Here is a 16,249-nt window from a genome sequence, read left to right as displayed (position 1 = left end):
GATGCGATCAGAAGTGACCGGCCATTCTGGCTCATGCCCTTAACAGGAAAGGACATGTGCTTCTCTTGCCATTCTCTGCAGCTCCCAGGCTGGGACGCACACGCGAGGGTGGGAGCCGAAGCCACCACTCTGTCCAGAATTGGAAAGTGTGTATAAAGGAAAGCAGGGCTGCTCTACTGGATCTGGACCATCTCCCTCCAGACAGTTAAGCCAGAAACAAGCTTGTCTTGCTTAAACCACTGTATTTGGGGGCCTCTTAATGACAGCAGCTTGGAATCTAACCAATGCCTCCCCTGCCCCCGTGAGATAAACTAAGGGGAATGAGATGACGTACAACCAGCCTTAAAGTCCTTCCTGGTCCCAGGCAGCCTCGTGGGTGCTTCCTGGCTCTGGCCAGCCCCAAGGCGGGGACACAAGGGTGACTCCACCAGAAACGGTGGACAGCTGGGGCTGTGGGGTCCAGTGGGAAGAGGTGATGGGAAGGACCTCTGCCTCCCCCGGTCCCCCTTCCAGGCCTGACCTGTGAGGCTGGCTGATGGCCCAGCTTCTGCCTCCCATCCCACCCTGAGAGCCGGACTCTCGGCCTTACGAGGGCTGAGTGGGCAGCCCACAGGACAACAAAGAAAAAGAAAGAAGGTCAAGGCCAGGTTTTGAACCAAAAGGAAGACTCCCCGGGCTTCCGCAGACTCCGGGCTCCCCTACCACGGGTGCTATCCAGCGCAGGGGTGCCCTGCGGGGCAGGGGGCAGAGCTCTCTGCTCCCTCTGGCTCAGCTCTTCTGAGAACTTCCTCCCAGCCGAGTGCTGCTTTACACCCCCTCCCACCTTGGTGTCCCCTCTTCCTCCTGGACCCCAAATGCACCTGTGGACAGAGCCCCAGGCCCTCCTGGCATGCCCACTTCCCCGCTGCAGGTCCAAAGAAAGCCCCAGGAGGCCAAATGGCAGGTTTCTCCCTGGCGGGGGCCGCAGCTCCCACAGAGCGGGCCTGGAGAGCTCGTGCCGCAGCCTCCCTTCCCCACCCCTGCCCGCCCTCCCCTGCTACCCAGGAACCATCATGCACTCTCCGCTGGCACCTCCCGGCCACAGCACTCCTGGTGGACCGAAGGGCTGGACTTCCCTCTCCTGATGAGGAAGGATGTTTTGTGAGCTCACAGGCCTGACCCTCGGTTCCCAAGGGCTCGAGGAGGGAAGGCTCCTCCACCCATCCCCACTCCCGGTCCTTTCAGGAGCCAGCCGGCAGGCAGAGGGGGGCAGGGAAATAACGGGAGCGGCCGCCACCCCCACCTGCCACCGGCTCTGGAAGGTCACGCAGCCTTAGCCTTCGACCACATCCAATTTGCCCCTGGCAGGGGCCCTTCCCTCCGGCCCCCTGTTCCGCCGCCCACCTTCCGCTGTGCTCTTGGGCTCCTGGTAGGGGTTATCCAGCAGGTAGCGGAACTGCGCGTAGTTGTTGAGCAGGTACTTGGGGGCATACATGTGTTCACTGGGGTCCGCCGGCGGGTACTCCTGCTGCGTGCCGTCAAACCAGCCCCCGGTGCGGATCAGGCTCCGGATGTAATTGAGGTCCCGTTTGTCCTCGTAGTCACCCCAGCGGGGGAAGTCGCCGTTCTGGGCGGACACGAGCTTGAAGTAGATGCCCTCGGGCGTGAAGCACCAGGAGCAGTGCCAGCCGGCGAAGTGCAGGGGGCTGCCCAGCGACCACTGCACCAGGATGTGGCCGGTGCGGTTCTCGTACTGGCGGAAGTTGGGCATGGTGTAGTACTGGCGGCGGCGCAGGCGGATGCCGTCCAGCCCGTACACCGTCTGCAGCATGTCCACCGTGCAGCCCGACACCACCTCCAGGGTGCCCGGCTGCTTCCAGAAGAAGCCGTACAGCGACTTGCGCATGTGGAAGGCGAAGGGCTCCGTCCAGCCGTCGTAGAGCTTGAGGAAGAGCACGCCGTCGCGCGCCGGGATCTCGTCGGCGTCGTCGATGATGAAGACGTCGTCGGGCCGCAGGTTGCGCAGGCGCGACACGCCGTCCTGCGTCAGGAACGTGCGCAGGTAGTCGTCGGCGATCCAGCCGTCCTGCCGCCCGCCCAGCGGGAAGTGGTCCAGGAAGACGTAGAGCACCTTGTGCCGGATGTACTCGAAGGTGCCGTTGGTCAGCATCTCGCGGAACTTGAGCGGCCGCGGCTCCCCGTAGGCCGTGAAGTTGGACTCGCACACCACGAAGGCGTCCACCACGTCGCCCAGCTCGTGGAAGCGGACGTCCAGTAGGTCGAACTCGTGGTTGACGTTGATGGCGTTGATGACCCGCCGCGGCACCTCCCGGGGCACCAGGCGCTCCTTGGTGGGCAGGTTGGAGTACTGCACCACGGTGGGCACGCCGCAGCTGGGCCCGTGCCAGCCCGGGAGGCACACGCACTCCACCCACTTGCGCCGCGCGCCGCGGGCCCCCGGGCGCTCCCGGGCGCTCAGCAGGTGCCGGGCGGGGCCCCGGGCCGAGGAGCCGTCGGCCCCCTCGGCCTTCTCCTCGGGCCGCCCCGAGGGGGGCTTCTCCAGCATCTTGGTGCCCGGTTTAAAGCACACACCTCCAGCCTTGGTGCGGACGAAATACTCAGTGGTGTCCTCGGGCAGCACGAAGTCCAGCCGGTGGAGTTCCTCGGTGGCCTTGCTTGGCGACAGCGGCTGGAGCAGGGGCGAGTGGGAATAGAGCGGCGTTCGCAGCAGGTCCGGGCTGCCCGGCTCCGGGCTGGCCTGGGGTGTGACGGGGGCATTGTTCCAGAAGAAGCTGGACACGAGGTTCGGGCTGAGGGAGGCCAGTTCTCGGGGGAAGGTGACATAGGACAGGGTCTTAAAGAAGTGCAGGAAGGAGATGAGGCACAGGCCGGCCATACAGAACATGAGAAAGAGCTTGTAGCGTCTCATCTTCATCCTGCAGTGAACAGGGAGAGACGGGTCAGGGCGTCTGCAGACCAGGGTGAGGAGAGCCAGATGCCCCTCTCCTTAGGAAGGGAGCCTGAGGAGGCCTTTGCTGTCACCAAATGTCCTGGCCAGTGCCTGGTGCCCTTGCATGAAGTCACCCCCTGTCCCCCAGGAGTCGAGACCGTGAGTCCTACTCACTGTACCAAGTACCTCCGGGAGCCCCGGCATCAAGGAAATTCCCCTCCAGGCTCAGGACCTCTTCCCTGCTCGCTCCGCCCTTCCCCCCAGAGACTGCTAGGTCAAAGCCCCGCTCCCCCCACCCCCTGCGCTGCAGTCTGATCTTCCACCCGGCCTGCCCACCCAGACCGGACCAGCTGCATTGCCAGGCTTTGCTCCAGGAATAACACGCAGCCTGGGAGAAGCCCGACCCTGTGGTGCTGAACCTGCCCCAGGGGGGTCCCAGGCCCCAAGGGAGGGAGAGAGTATGGGCTGCTGGCTGCCAACTCGGGTCCCCTTCCCGCACTGCCTAGGGTGCTGCTCTCTTTTTTAATTTTGGTGTGGATGTTGACACATCCAATTCCTTTTCACTGAAAAATAATTCACAGGCCTCAAGGGAACACATTTAACTCTAACACACTTAAAAGAGGGAGTACCGGTTTCCCTTTATTACCCCTTTACTAGACGGGTCTCCCCACACGAACAGTCCGACCTGTCTGCAGCGTGTTGCTGGCTTCTATATGTAATATTTCTGTTCTTGGTTTCATATTTTTCATAATGGTGCCATACTGGGCACTAAGTACGCTCAAGTTGTTTTCCCCAATCAATGATAGATTTAACAGATTTTCATATCAGTAGTAATCAATCTACCATTTCCTTTTAAATCCCACATAATATTTGAATGAATATTCAAATGAATGAATCACTCTCTATTCATAAGTGAGTCGTGGCTATCATCCTCAATTCATTTATGCAGTTTGATTTATCGATTCATCTATTTTTATTTACTTATTTATTTTGGAGAGAGAGCACGAGCAGCGGAGAGGGGCAGGGCGGCAGTGGGGGTGAGAAAGAAAGAGAATCTTAAGCAGGCTCCTTCCTCAGTCGGGACTCTATCCCATGACCCTGGGATCGTGACCTGAGCCTAAATCAAGAGTCAGACGCTTAACCGACTGAGCCACCCAGGTGCCCCAACTTTATCAGTTAGTTTATGGCTGTGGAATGGACAGCCTTGTATGGTTTTTTTACAATTAAAAAAAAAATTTTAAACATCTTTTCAATTTTAAGAGAGAGATACAGTGCAAGTGGGGGAGGGGCGGAGAGAGAGGGAGACACAGAATCCGAAGCAGGCTCTAGGCTCTGAGCTGTCAGCACAGAGCCCGACGCGGGGCTGGAACTCACGAGCAGTGAGATCATGACCCGAGCTGAAATCAGACACTTTACCGACTGAGCCACCCAGGCGCCCCAATTTTATCAATTAGTTGATGGCTGTGGAACGAACAGCCTTGTATATTGTTTTTTTACAATTTAAGTATGTAATTGTAATTTGTAATGTCCTAACCCTCCTCACTCGGTCTCCCCTAGCGCTAATGTCAGATATAACGGTACATCTGTCATAACTAAAAAATGGGAATGGCCACATTACTATTAACTAAAGTCCACACTTTATTCAGATGTGCTATTTATCTCATGAATGAACCTGTGTAGCGAGAGTATTTCTGACTATAACCATCCAGCTCGCTTTGTCGTGGGGCCCAGGGGGGCGGGCAGGCGGGCTGGCGGCTCCACCCATTTGGCCAAGTAGGACCAATGACTTGGTTGGATGACCTACTTACTAGTCTTGAGTCTCGGGAGGGGCTGGGACAGAAACCGGCCTTTGGCATCTGGAGTCTTCATTTCCCCTTCCCGTAGATCCCTATGAGTGAGACGCTGCCCTTCCACCTAGAACATTCTTTCCCTTAAAATGTTCCTTTCTGGGGCTTCTCTTTCCTTCTCCGGGTCATTTGGGTGCTTTCCTGCCCTCCACTTCCTAACTCTGAAGACAGCAGGGTAGAGTGGAAAGAGGCACACTTGGCTTCAAACTTCTGTGACCTTAAGCAAGGCGCCTCAGTTTCTACACCTGTGAAATGGGTACAGTGTTCCTGGTGGGCAGCAGGTGCTCAATAAACTTCCATCCTTTCAATGCTGGAAGATTCCAACATTAATTTTCTCTAAGCTACATGGTCATAAGGTACAGAATCATGACATGTTTGACCTAGAGAACATTTCAAGAATCATTTCCTCCAATCCTTTAATTTTACAGAGGAGGAAACCAGGACCTAGGGGGCTTCAGGGACCTGTTTGAGGTTACAAAGCTGGGGCAGGAACCCGGGTGGCTTGACTCCTGTGCTACTTCCCGGCCTCACCTCAAACTAGTGAGGAACAGTGGGGTCACCAGTCCCGCTGGTCAGGGTACTTCTGCTGTCAAGTGCAAGGGAACCCGTGTCCTCTAGTCTGAAGGCCTGGCGCTCCTGGAGCCTGCCCAGGGGTGTGGCCGGCACAGCCGACTGCAGACGGTCAGGCATGACAATCAGGGCTGGGGGCCTGACCTCTGCTAAATGTAGCTTGTCCGGGGGAGGGGTCTCCACTGGCTTTTGGGAAGGCAGGAGGGAGGGGCTGCCCTTGGCAGTCTTTTGAAGCAGGTCTTCTGGGCTCCTCTCTCCGCCGTGGATTCCAGCTCTGCTCTGGCAAAGTGAGACCAGGTAGGCCAGGCCAGCAGGGTGAGTGGGGGGGCAGAGGGGCGAGGCCTGATACAGGCGGGCAGGCAGGAGTTCCTGGTGTGGTGGACACGGGGCATAAGGCAATGCTGAAGACCAACGGCAGCCCAGCAGCAGCCTCCCCGGTGACCCGCCAGGGGGCGTGGAGGACCCAGTCAGGCAGCCCTGATCCTGGTGGGCTAGTTTCCCCCACTGTCTGTGGGACACCCCCCGATCCTGGCCCCTGTTGGGCTGAGCTGGACCGTGAGCCATGGTGGGCAGGGCCAGGCTGCCACTCAGACCAGTTCCCGTAGGCGAGGTCACACCGACCCAGCTGCCCCTTGGTTCCCTGGCCAGGCCGGCTTTCAGGATCTCATTACACCTGGCCAGATGGGCCCTTTGGAAGACAGACTCATCTGTGCCTGGGATCCCCCTTTCACGGGAGCTTTCAGAGTGCGGCTCCCTTGATAAGGCGGGGCCTGGCTTGCCGCAGGGAATAAGGAACTGAGTGTGGCCCCCTTGTTGCTCTGGCTGCTTAGGAGATTCGAACCACTGGTGCTTGGCCTGGAGCAAGTCTGTGCCTCGCAGACCAGCAAGTCAGCGCCTCGCAGACCAGAATGTCTGGGGCATCTTCGCTTCTGGCTTCACTCTTACTCTTCTTGTCCTGATCCCTTTTTATCTTATCTTCATGTATTTTGCTAAGTGCTCCGAATACATTTTTTTGACTGAGCAGCATATAAACAGGAAACTGAATAAATAAAGCATCGGCACCTGCGGTCTCCTGTAAGTCTCATCCACCCTGGGATGCTACCGAAACCACCTATTTCACAGATGGGGAAACAGACTCAGAAAGATGACAAGGCTTTTCCCAAAGGACATTAAGAAGTCACAGCATCAGGACCTGAACCCAGTTCTGCTCCCAGGCCAGCACCTCTCTCCCTCCTGACAGCCAAGGCTGCATCCCTCCAGGTGGCCCAGTTAAGGAACCAAATTAGGCCCCAGCTGGCAGCATTCCTGCCTCCGTTCGAAAGCTTCACTTAGAAACAACCAGGTAGGGGCGCCTGGGTGGCTTAGTTGGTTAAGCGTCCGACTTTCGCTTAGGTCATGATCTCGCGGTTCGTGGGCTCAAGCCCCGCGTCGGGCTCTGTGCTGACTGCCAGCTCAGAGCCTGGAGCCTGTTTCAGAGTCTGTGTCTCCCTCTCTCTCTGACCCTCCCCTGCTCACGCTGTGTCTCTCTCTCCCTCCTAGAAATAAAAAATAAATAAATAGGGGCGCCTGAGTGGCTTAGTCGGTTAAGCGTCCGACTTTCGCTTAGGTCATGATCTCGCGGTTCGTGGGTTCGAGCCCCGCGTCGGGCTCTGTGCTGACTGCCAGCTCGGAGCCTGGAGCCTGTTTCAGAGTCTGTGACTCCCTCTCTCTCTGACCCTCCCCTGCTCATGCTGTCTCTCTCTCCTAGAAATAAATAAAAACATTAAAAAAAACAACAACAACAACCAGGGATAACAATAAAGCTGGCGGTCACCGACGCTTACAAGCCAGAGACTGTCCCGGGCACATTACACACTTGACCTCACTGGATCCTCTCAACAGGAAGCAGGTGCTGTTGCCATCCCCATATTACAGATGAAGAGACTGAGGACAGAGAGATGATATAACTTGCCCCATGTCACACAATTAGTAGGGGTCAGACTCTGTGGGATCAACCAGTGGTAAACCTGTCCTGAGCCCTCTCCATCTGTCACACTCAACCCAAGCAGGGTGACACTCATGAAGAGCCTACTGGGACCAGCGAAGACAACCCAGTGAATGGAACACGCACCTTCGCGTTTGACCCACACAATACCCCACAGGCTGCTCACCCAACCCATATCACCCATTCACCCAGCAACTGCTTATCCCGAGCCCGTTATGTGCCAGGCACCGTGCGAGGCCCTGAGAACACAGGGGATGAGGCAGACGAGGACTCCCATCTCCAGGCAGCATCCATAGGGGTGAGTAGGGCAAGGGACTGCAATAAACCAGAAATAAATGAGTCAAGTTAATACTTTAGAAAGAGTAGTGCTCTGAAGAAAAAGCAGGGTAAACGATAGGGGGTAGAGTGGCTTCCCTGACAAAGGGTGGTCAGTGCAGGCCTCACTGAGAAGAGGGAGCCTTAAGGAAGAGAAAGACTTGAAGACAAGAGAGCAGGGGGTGAAGGTTCCGGGCAGAAGGAACAGCCAGTGCTCGTGAGGGAGATGGATGCGCCCAGATCACACAGACCCTGGGGCCACAGCAGGAAATGTAGCTTTCACGGGAGGATTCTGAGCAGAGGAGGAATGTGACCTGACTTTGGTCTGGGTAGGCTCACTTGGGCTGCTCCTTTGAGAACACACCGTTGCCTGAAGAATGGCACAGGGGGGTGGGGCGCCTGGGTGGCTTAGTCGGTTAAGCGTCCGACTTTCGCTTGGGTCATGATCTCGCGGTTCGTGGGTTCGAGCCCCGCGTCGGGCTCTGTGCTGACTGCCAGCTCGGAGCCTGGAGCCTGTTTCAGAGTCTGTGACTCCTTCTCTCTCTGACCCTCCCCTGCTCATGCTGTCTCTCTCTCCTAGAAATAAATTTAAAAAAAAAAATTAAAAAAAAAAAAAGAATGGCACAGGGGGAATAACGAAAAGGCCCCAGCACTGTCCAGCCAAGGGTGGCTCTAACCAGGGTGGGGGACAGAGCTGCAGAAAGTGCTCAGATTCTGCTGGATTTGTTGAAGACCTGGATGTGAAGTGCGAGCAAGGAGTCAAGACCTAGAAGGATGGAGTTAGTCTTTGACTGGGATAGGGGTTACCCCTCAACAGCCGTCATGGAGACTGCAAACGGCAGAGCTGGGCTTCGAGACGGGCTGTCTCTGCAGGGTCCTCGCTCTAACCCTCACCATGGCATCCTGCCCAGCAGATGCAAACACAGAGGCTGAGTGAGGGGCGTGGCCAGTCACGCAGCTGGCTAATCGCAGAGCCTGGCTGTTGACCTTGGTCTCTGGATCCAAATCTCATGTCCTTCCCATAGTATGCTTGTCTAGAAGCATCTGGGTTGGATGGGAGTGGAGGTGAGCAATACTTTGGATCCAGGAGTAGGAGCTGGGTTGGGGGGCACCATCAAGCTTATCACTCTCCAACCCCTACTCCCACTTCCTGGCATGTTTCAGTCCCTCCAAGAACTCAGGACACCAAGAGGGGTGGTCAGGACTTGCCTGGAGAGGCAAGTTTAACTGAGGAAGGACTTGGGGTCTCTAATGGGCTGGCCCGTTGCCCTCCAAGGCCCTAGGCAGGCAGCTCCTTGAGGACAAAACCCCTGTCTGGGTCCCTCCTCCTACAGAGGATGATCTTAGGCAATTCAGAAGCCATAACCTAGGCCCTTACTCATCTCAGTGAAATTCACCAAATATTTCTCAGGTGCTTGCTGTGTGTCAGGGCTGGCCTCCCTTGAAACCAAGTGCCTCGGTCCCAGGTCAGAACCTGGAGGGACCATCCTGAGCTCTCACAACCCTCATCCCAACTCCCTGCATCAGCCTCTGGGTTCATATAGCCAGTGTAAGCCCGAGCCTCAACTCCCCCATCTATAAAATGGATACAATCATTTCTGTCCTGCCCACTTTTTTGTTTTTGGCTTAAGCAACAGAAATTTATTTTCAGTTCTGGAGGCCAGAAGTCTGAGACCAAAGTGTCAGCAGACTAGGGTCCTTCTGAAGACCATGAGGGAGAATCTGCTTCATGCCTCTCCTCTAGCATCTGGTGGTTTTGCTGGCCATCTCTGGCATCCTTAGCCCGTAGAAGCATCACCCCATCTCTGCCTTCACCTTCCCAAGGTACCTTCCTGTGTGCACATCTATGTCTAAACTTCCCCTATCAGGACACAAGTCATATTGGATTAGGGGCGCACTCCACTCTAGTATGACCTCATCTTAATTTAACTAATTATAGCTGTAATGAACCTATTTCTGTCCTGCCCGCTTCAAATGAGACACCAAATCGGGGAGACCAATCCACAGCCCTGTCCTGTTCACAACACTCCCCATGCTGGGCTCACCTCCCCTGACATCTGTCTCCCCAGCTGGACTACCAGCTCCCCGGGGCAGGGAGCTGTACACAGCAAGCTCAACAAAAGCACCCTGCATTGAGGTCTCGGTGCGTTCATCATCACTTCCGTGCACACAGACTCTGGAACCAGACTGCCTGGTCCAAATCCTGGCTCTGCCATCTCCTATCTGTGCCGCCTTGGGCAAGTTCACAACTTTCCTCCTTTTTCACCAATAAAATGAGGGTCCAATAATAATCCATGTAAAGCACCTGGCACATAGTGAGTGCTAAATAAACTTCAACTCTTCTTACTCCCATTGCTATACACCAGCCTGGCAGAGAGCAGAGAGAACCTTTGGGTAAGGCTGTGGCTGGAGCAAAGGATTGGAGGTGCGCCGTTGGCGAAGCCTGGGCCCTGGTGGGTGCTGTCCTATCTCAGAGGGGCAAGGAGCAGAGCAAGGGCTCAGTAAGCAAAGCCTAAACTGAACCTGAGCCTGACAGTGGAGGGGCTGAGAAACAGCTCCCCACTTCCTGGGATGCTGGGGAAAGGAGGGAAGAAAGAACTTCTGTCAGGCTCCCTAGGATCCTCCCCAGGGGGTACACCCCCCCAACTCATACAAACATACTCCATGAATTGTACCCAGCCCAGGAGCCTGGGTCTCCTGCATGAAGTTGGCGGGGGATGGGCTGGATGCTTCCTGGTAGCCAGATAACCAGGGATGGGGGAAGCTAAGGCTGGTCCTGACCCAGGATCAGCCCACCCTGGGCCTTCTCTTCTTGTGCTGACTTGCGGCTGTAGCCATGCCCCAGAAGGTGCCCCTGGGCAGGTTTTCTTCTTTCCCTCCCTCTTTCCACTTCTTCCTTCTCCTTGTGCCTTCTTTCTTTGGGCTCTGCTTAGAAGGTTGATTGGGTGAGGGAGGGATCAGATGAGCCCAACCCCCACAATCCAGCAATAACCTCAGGGTCAGGGCTCAGGCTGAATCCAGTGGGGGCTCTTGGCCAGAGAGCGGACAGGTGCTCCCTGGAGACCTCAGGCTATATCTGTGGGCTTTCCTAGGCTGGCAGCAGCCTCCTGGGTGCCGACACGCCCCCACAGCCGTCATCGGGTCATGGGAGGTTCCCGTGGAGCTCTCCATGGTCCTGAGCTTGACTGCGCTGACCAGGGTCCTAGCTCAGCCCTGGGAATGCCCTCTGCCAGCCTCCTCCGTGGTTCAGTGACTCATGTCCTAACGGCCACTTTCCTTGCCTACCATCCTCTGACCCACTTCCCTGCCTGCCTCATGACACCTGATCTCTGGTGTCCTCAGTTCTGGAGCAGCCATGGGGCACTCAACTCCTACAACTGGAAGAAGGGACCAGCTGCGGTCTGTGTCCAGCAGCAGAGAGGTCTGACACCTAGTAGATGTTCAGGACACTCTGGAAAATATCCACTGCAGAAATCTTGGAGGTCGCACAGCCCACCGTATCTCCACTCTTGGGTAGGAATTGGCCCATCTAAAACCCCCAGCCCAAGAGCACCTTTGAATGCACCTTCACTGCCTCTCCAGGAATTAGTCCATCTGCTTGAAAGGGCATCTTGATTTTGAGCCAAAGTCTGTGCTGGCCTCTACCCCATTCCAGGCTTACCCCATGTGACCCAAGGGCTCCACCCATCTGCATGAGGGAGGCAGGAGGTATATCTTGGCATCAAACTGCCTAAGACACAGGGTAGGCACAGTGGTTGCAATGTCAGATCTGAACACTGCCTCTGACTCTGACAAGTTATCTTACCTCTCCCTGCCTCAGTTCCCCTTCTCTGTAAAACGGAGGTATAACGGTCCCTACCTCATAAGGTTGTTTTGAGAATCAAATGAGTTGATCCATGCAAAGGACTAGTAACTGTGCCTAAGCATACAGTTGGTGCTCAGTGAGCAGTGGCCTCCCTTGTTACTGGAAGTCAGGAAGATTTCATTTGAATCCCAGAGCTGTAATTTACTGTGTGCCTTTAGGCAAGTTACTTAGCCTCTCTGAGCCTCAGTCTTAGATGAAGAAGGAAGATATCCTCTTCCATGCAGTCCTGTGAGAGATCTGGACGAGCCGTGGTGTTCAAGCGTCCCGCAAGGAGCCTACAATTGGTAGATGCTCTAGAAATATGCCCGTTTCTTTCTTTCCATTTGGCTTTCCTTCCAGACAACCAAATGTAGGTGATACAACGGAACATGCCAGGCCTCGCTCCTAGCCAGCTTTGTTAAAGGACTGGGCCAATTGGAAGGCTGCTTGCTACTGACTGGCACCCAACACCCTACAGGGCATTCTCAGTGACTCATCTGGCTTTCAGAACCCAGGGAATGTGGAGACCCACAGAGGTTCAGGCTCCTCTCCCAGGGTCGGAAGGGCCCTGGAGTAAGAGTATTGTCCGCACGCTCATCCGAGGCCAACACCAAGTGCCCATCTGGCCACTGCTTGTCCGATTCTTAGCACCACCCATTCCAAGCACATTGGGCTGCTAGAAATCTTCCTTCTGTTGACCTAAATCAGCTTCCCTGAAGCTGCCGCTACTGCTTCCGGGTCCTTCCTTGGGATTAAGCATAGCAAGTCAGCGCCGGAGGGATCAGAAGACTCTGGGACTAAATAAGGGTCCTTGCAATATGAGGTTCCACGATCCCGCAAGGGGAGATGGGCAGAGGAGGCAGCTACGGAGTACGACTTCTGGAGTCCTGGGAAGACGTGAGAAACAGCGGACGCTGTATTTATTTCTTTCCCTCTCATCATTTTATTCATTTCTTCCGCTCATGTCCATCAGGCAGAGCTCCATAAGGGTCAAGTCGACATGCGAGGGGCACCCTACAGCCAGCACATCATCCAGGCCACTGGTGGACATTTACCAGGAACTCGCAGTGTGCCAAGCACTGCCTGCCGCTGGAATGGCTGGAGAAATTGGGGCCCGATTCATGGGGCCAGCCCTGGAGGAAGGTACGTGAGTCTCCATTTTGTAAATGAGGACATGGACACTCGCTCAGCTACGCAAGGCTTGTGGGGATGAAGCAGATGGAAACCAAGATTCCCCAAGCACCCTGCACCTGCTCACAGGTAGACCTGGGACCCAGCAGGGCTACAGGTTTGGGGATTGTGCTCCAAGCTAAACACAAATGGCTTGGCTGAGGGAGGGGTCTGGTGTACCGTGAGCCCCCGGACCTCTACTCCCCAGTCTCTCCAGAGAGAAGTCAACTTAAAGGGCCAGCCCTAGCCAAGGACCCCATCTGCCCAGCAACTAGAAAGTCCTGGCCACTCTGTTCACCATGGGGCACGTGGGAGAGCTGTCACTGCTCCCATCCAAAGAAAAGTAAACCAAGGTGCAAAGGAAGAGGCACAGTTATACTGGGAGCTGGTTCTTGGACCAGCCAGATGGGGCACCCAGGCCACTCCCCTGGGCCCAAGGATCTGGGCCCTATCCTTTCTGCAGGCTCAACTCCAGGGCAGGGGCCCAGCTGAAGGCTCAGCCCAATGCCCATGCCCAGGAGCTCTTTCCATGATGAACCCCACCCCTCCCCCCTACTCCACAACCAGCCAGCGTGCCCTGGCCCTCTCTCCTTCCTCCAAACCCCTCCCCTCCCGAACTCCGACTGGTCCCAGCCCCCTGCCAGCTGCCTGAGAAGTTTCCCACGGAATGGTTAGCATGTGCCTGAGAAAGCCGGCTCCCAAGGCTAGGACCCGCCCTCAGCGACCTGGGGCCTCCTCTTTCCCCACTGGTCATGGGTAGTGAAGATATAGAGCATTTCCACGATCCCAGGATGTTCTACTGGATAGCACTGAGGCTAAACAGATTAGTCATCCTCAGGCATCAGCCAATGGGGTGACTGTGCTCAGAAGCCTGCAGTGGCTCCCAGTGTCCAGCACTGAGGCTCATGGCTGTTGTGACCCCCACCTCTTGAGATCTGCCCTGCCCTTCCTTATTCATGTTAACATGATGGTCACCACTTATCACATGCTTAAATATGCGCCAGCTGTCGGCTAGGGGTTTTACACATACTTAACCCTCCCAGCCATCCTTGGAGGTGGGACTTATTATCCCAGCTTTACAGAGGAAGAAACTAGAGCTCAGAGGGCAAGGCAACTTGCAGAACGTTCCTCTGCCCACCCGTGCACACTCACTGCTCTGTAGGGCCTGAGACCCACATACAGCCCCCCACTCATGGGGCGCGGGGTGCAGGTGACATTGCCCTCAGCCCCAGGCCACTGAAGGCTCTGAGTAGGGCAACCCCATCAGCCTGTGGCGGAGGGTGGCCAATGTCAGCTTCCCAAGCTATCCAACAGCACTGTCCAACACACCCGCCGCAGTTAGCCCCATGTGGCTACCGAGCACTTGAAATTGACTGGGAGACTGAGGAACTGATTTACAAAGTAGCTTAATTTGAATTTTACTTTAATAGCCACATGTGCTAGCAGCTACTGCATTGGAGCCGCAGGTTTGGAGGAGACTGGGGAGAACAGAGCAGGGAGAGGGGCTGACAGCACTGGTCCTGTGGAAAGGGGGGGCTGGCCATGGGAGGGGGCAGTGTGAGCGGAGGGGAGGGTGCTCATCAGGACAGCTGTGCTGCAGGAGGTGAGGAGGTGGCCCGCGGCATCCGGCCTGGGGCACAGGGCCAGGGAAGGGAGTAGCAGTAAGCTGCCGTGACAAAGTAACAGAGGCAGTGAGCTGAAGGAGGGTCACAGCCTCAGGGGCTAGAGGTGGGCTGGAGGTGGGACCTGGGGAAAGTCTGGGAAGGAGGGAAGGGGGGAGCAGCAGAGCCACAGGGGGGGGGGGAGGGTTGCTGGAAGGGCCTGGGCCTCATTCTGCAGAGGCAGCTGAAGGCAGTAAAAGGGAGCTACTACAGAGTTCAGGTCACAAGACTGTGGTGAAGATTTCACTTTTTTTTTTTTTTTTTTAAGTTTATTTTGAGAGAGAGAGCGGGAGAGACAGAGAGAGCGCGCAGCAGCACACGTGGGTGGGGGAGGGGCAGAGAGAGAGAATCCTAAGTAGGCTCCAAGCTGCCAGTGCAGAGCCTGACATGGGGCTCAAACACACGAACTGAGAGATCATGGCCTGTGTCAAAACCCAGAGCCAGACGCTTAAATGACTGCACCACCCAGGCACCCCAGGACTCCACTTTAAATAATAAGTGCCCGGAACACAGCTCGGCAGAGTGACCACCAGGTAGGTCTGTGGGAAACAACATCTGTCTGGTGAGGGGCACGCGATGGACGTCTGTCACAGGTGGGAGACTGAGGCATCTGTCCTCGGGAAGCAGAGACTCCTGGTAGGTGGCTTTGGAGAGGAGAAGACAGGACGAGACAAAGACATACACAAATATCGCACGTAAAGGGCTAGGTGGGCGCTGAGAACGGGTGTTCCCAAACCAGGTTCCATGGAACCTCATAGGGTCCTCCTGGGACCAGAGAATGAGGTGGATTGAGAAGGGAGAGGTAAATGAAGCCAGGGGTACCTCCACCCCCCCAAAAAAATCAAAAGATGCTCTGAGAACTTCTCAATTTCATACATTGGAGTTCCTCATAAGATTTGGTCTGCAGAAAAATTTCTAAACCAGGAAACGGTCTGAAAACCCCAGCCAGCAGAGAAGGAACTGATCTGAACCTCAAAGGGGCGGAGGACAGATGAATGGCCACCACGGTGGTGGGCGTGCCCTTCAGAAGGGCCCTGAGGGCTCTGACCACCTCACACACACAGCCTGGAAAGGAGAGGCACCCACTGGGCCTGGAGGAAGTCCCGGGTCCAGGGAGGGAATGTGGACGCGTGCCAGCAGGGGTGCAGGCGCTGCTGGGGCAGAAGCCCGAGGGGCAGGTGGCGGGCCCCCAAGTATGACCGCCAGCCACGGAGCCAGCGGCCGTGTCTCCTCCGACCCCTGCTTCTGCCCCGTCACAGCAAACCTCAGCAGCGATCGGTCTTGTCCCCTTGCCCTGTTCGTTCCGTTCCCACAGCGCGCTCTCCAAGTCAGCCTGACCCTGTGTTCCCAGTGCTCAGCACGGGGCCCAGCCCAGACGGTCACCGGATGTGTGAGACGAGCCAGAGGCATGAGCACTAAGGTGGAACTTCGGGCACAGAGATCCGACTGTGTCGTGTCTCCGTCAGCCGGGCCACATCCAGTCACGGACTTGAACTTGGCCGGTGAAGAATCAAGGGGTACAGCTGCCCTGCTGGGGGCTGGGCCAGGGTGGAGGGAAGGTGCCCAGGGGCTGCGGTGGGGGGAATGGGGGGACCACAGTCGGTCAAGGTGCTTCTGTCCTTCCCTAGGGTGGGCAGAGGGAGCAGATGGGTCCTGGCTTGGTGCTGGGGGTGCAGCGAGGAACGAGACCCACAGATAGGTCCTCCCGAGACTCAGTCCAGCGGCGGGACAGAGGACAAATGATGAAAACGAACAACGGATGCCAGGTGTCGGGGGGGGGGTGTGGAGGGAGCTCCCGAAGACAGGACTTTTCAGCTGAGACCCAAGAAGCAGCCACCTCACAGAGCTGGAACAGCGTCTCAGGCAGAGGGCTGACAAAGGCCTGTGTGTTGGAAAATGCAGTGGCAGCAAAAGCCGGGGGGGGGGGGG

General features: G+C 56.3%; 1 protein-coding gene across 4 annotated transcripts in view; it reads right to left on the bottom strand.

Annotated features, from left to right (window-relative positions):
- Positions 1–225: 225 nt before the first annotated feature.
- Positions 226–16,249, bottom strand: part of MGAT3 (beta-1,4-mannosyl-glycoprotein 4-beta-N-acetylglucosaminyltransferase) — a 31,350-nt gene continuing 15,326 nt past the window's right edge. For all 4 annotated transcript variants that reach the window (XM_039235818.1, XM_039235847.1, XM_039235828.1 and 1 more), the window contains exon 2: positions 226–2,915. In XM_039235818.1, coding sequence (XP_039091749.1) covers positions 1,313–2,914 — 1,602 coding nt within the window. In that variant the 5' untranslated portion in view covers position 2,915 and the 3' untranslated portion in view covers positions 226–1,312. The remainder of the gene's footprint in view (positions 2,916–16,249) is intronic.

The sequence above is a fragment of the Hyaena hyaena genome, unplaced genomic scaffold (assembly GCF_003009895.1).
Source record: "Hyaena hyaena isolate Hyena2069 unplaced genomic scaffold, ASM300989v1 scaffold_4, whole genome shotgun sequence".
Taxonomy (NCBI): domain Eukaryota; kingdom Metazoa; phylum Chordata; class Mammalia; order Carnivora; family Hyaenidae; genus Hyaena; species Hyaena hyaena.
This window is presented reverse-complemented; position numbering and strand designations above follow the sequence as displayed.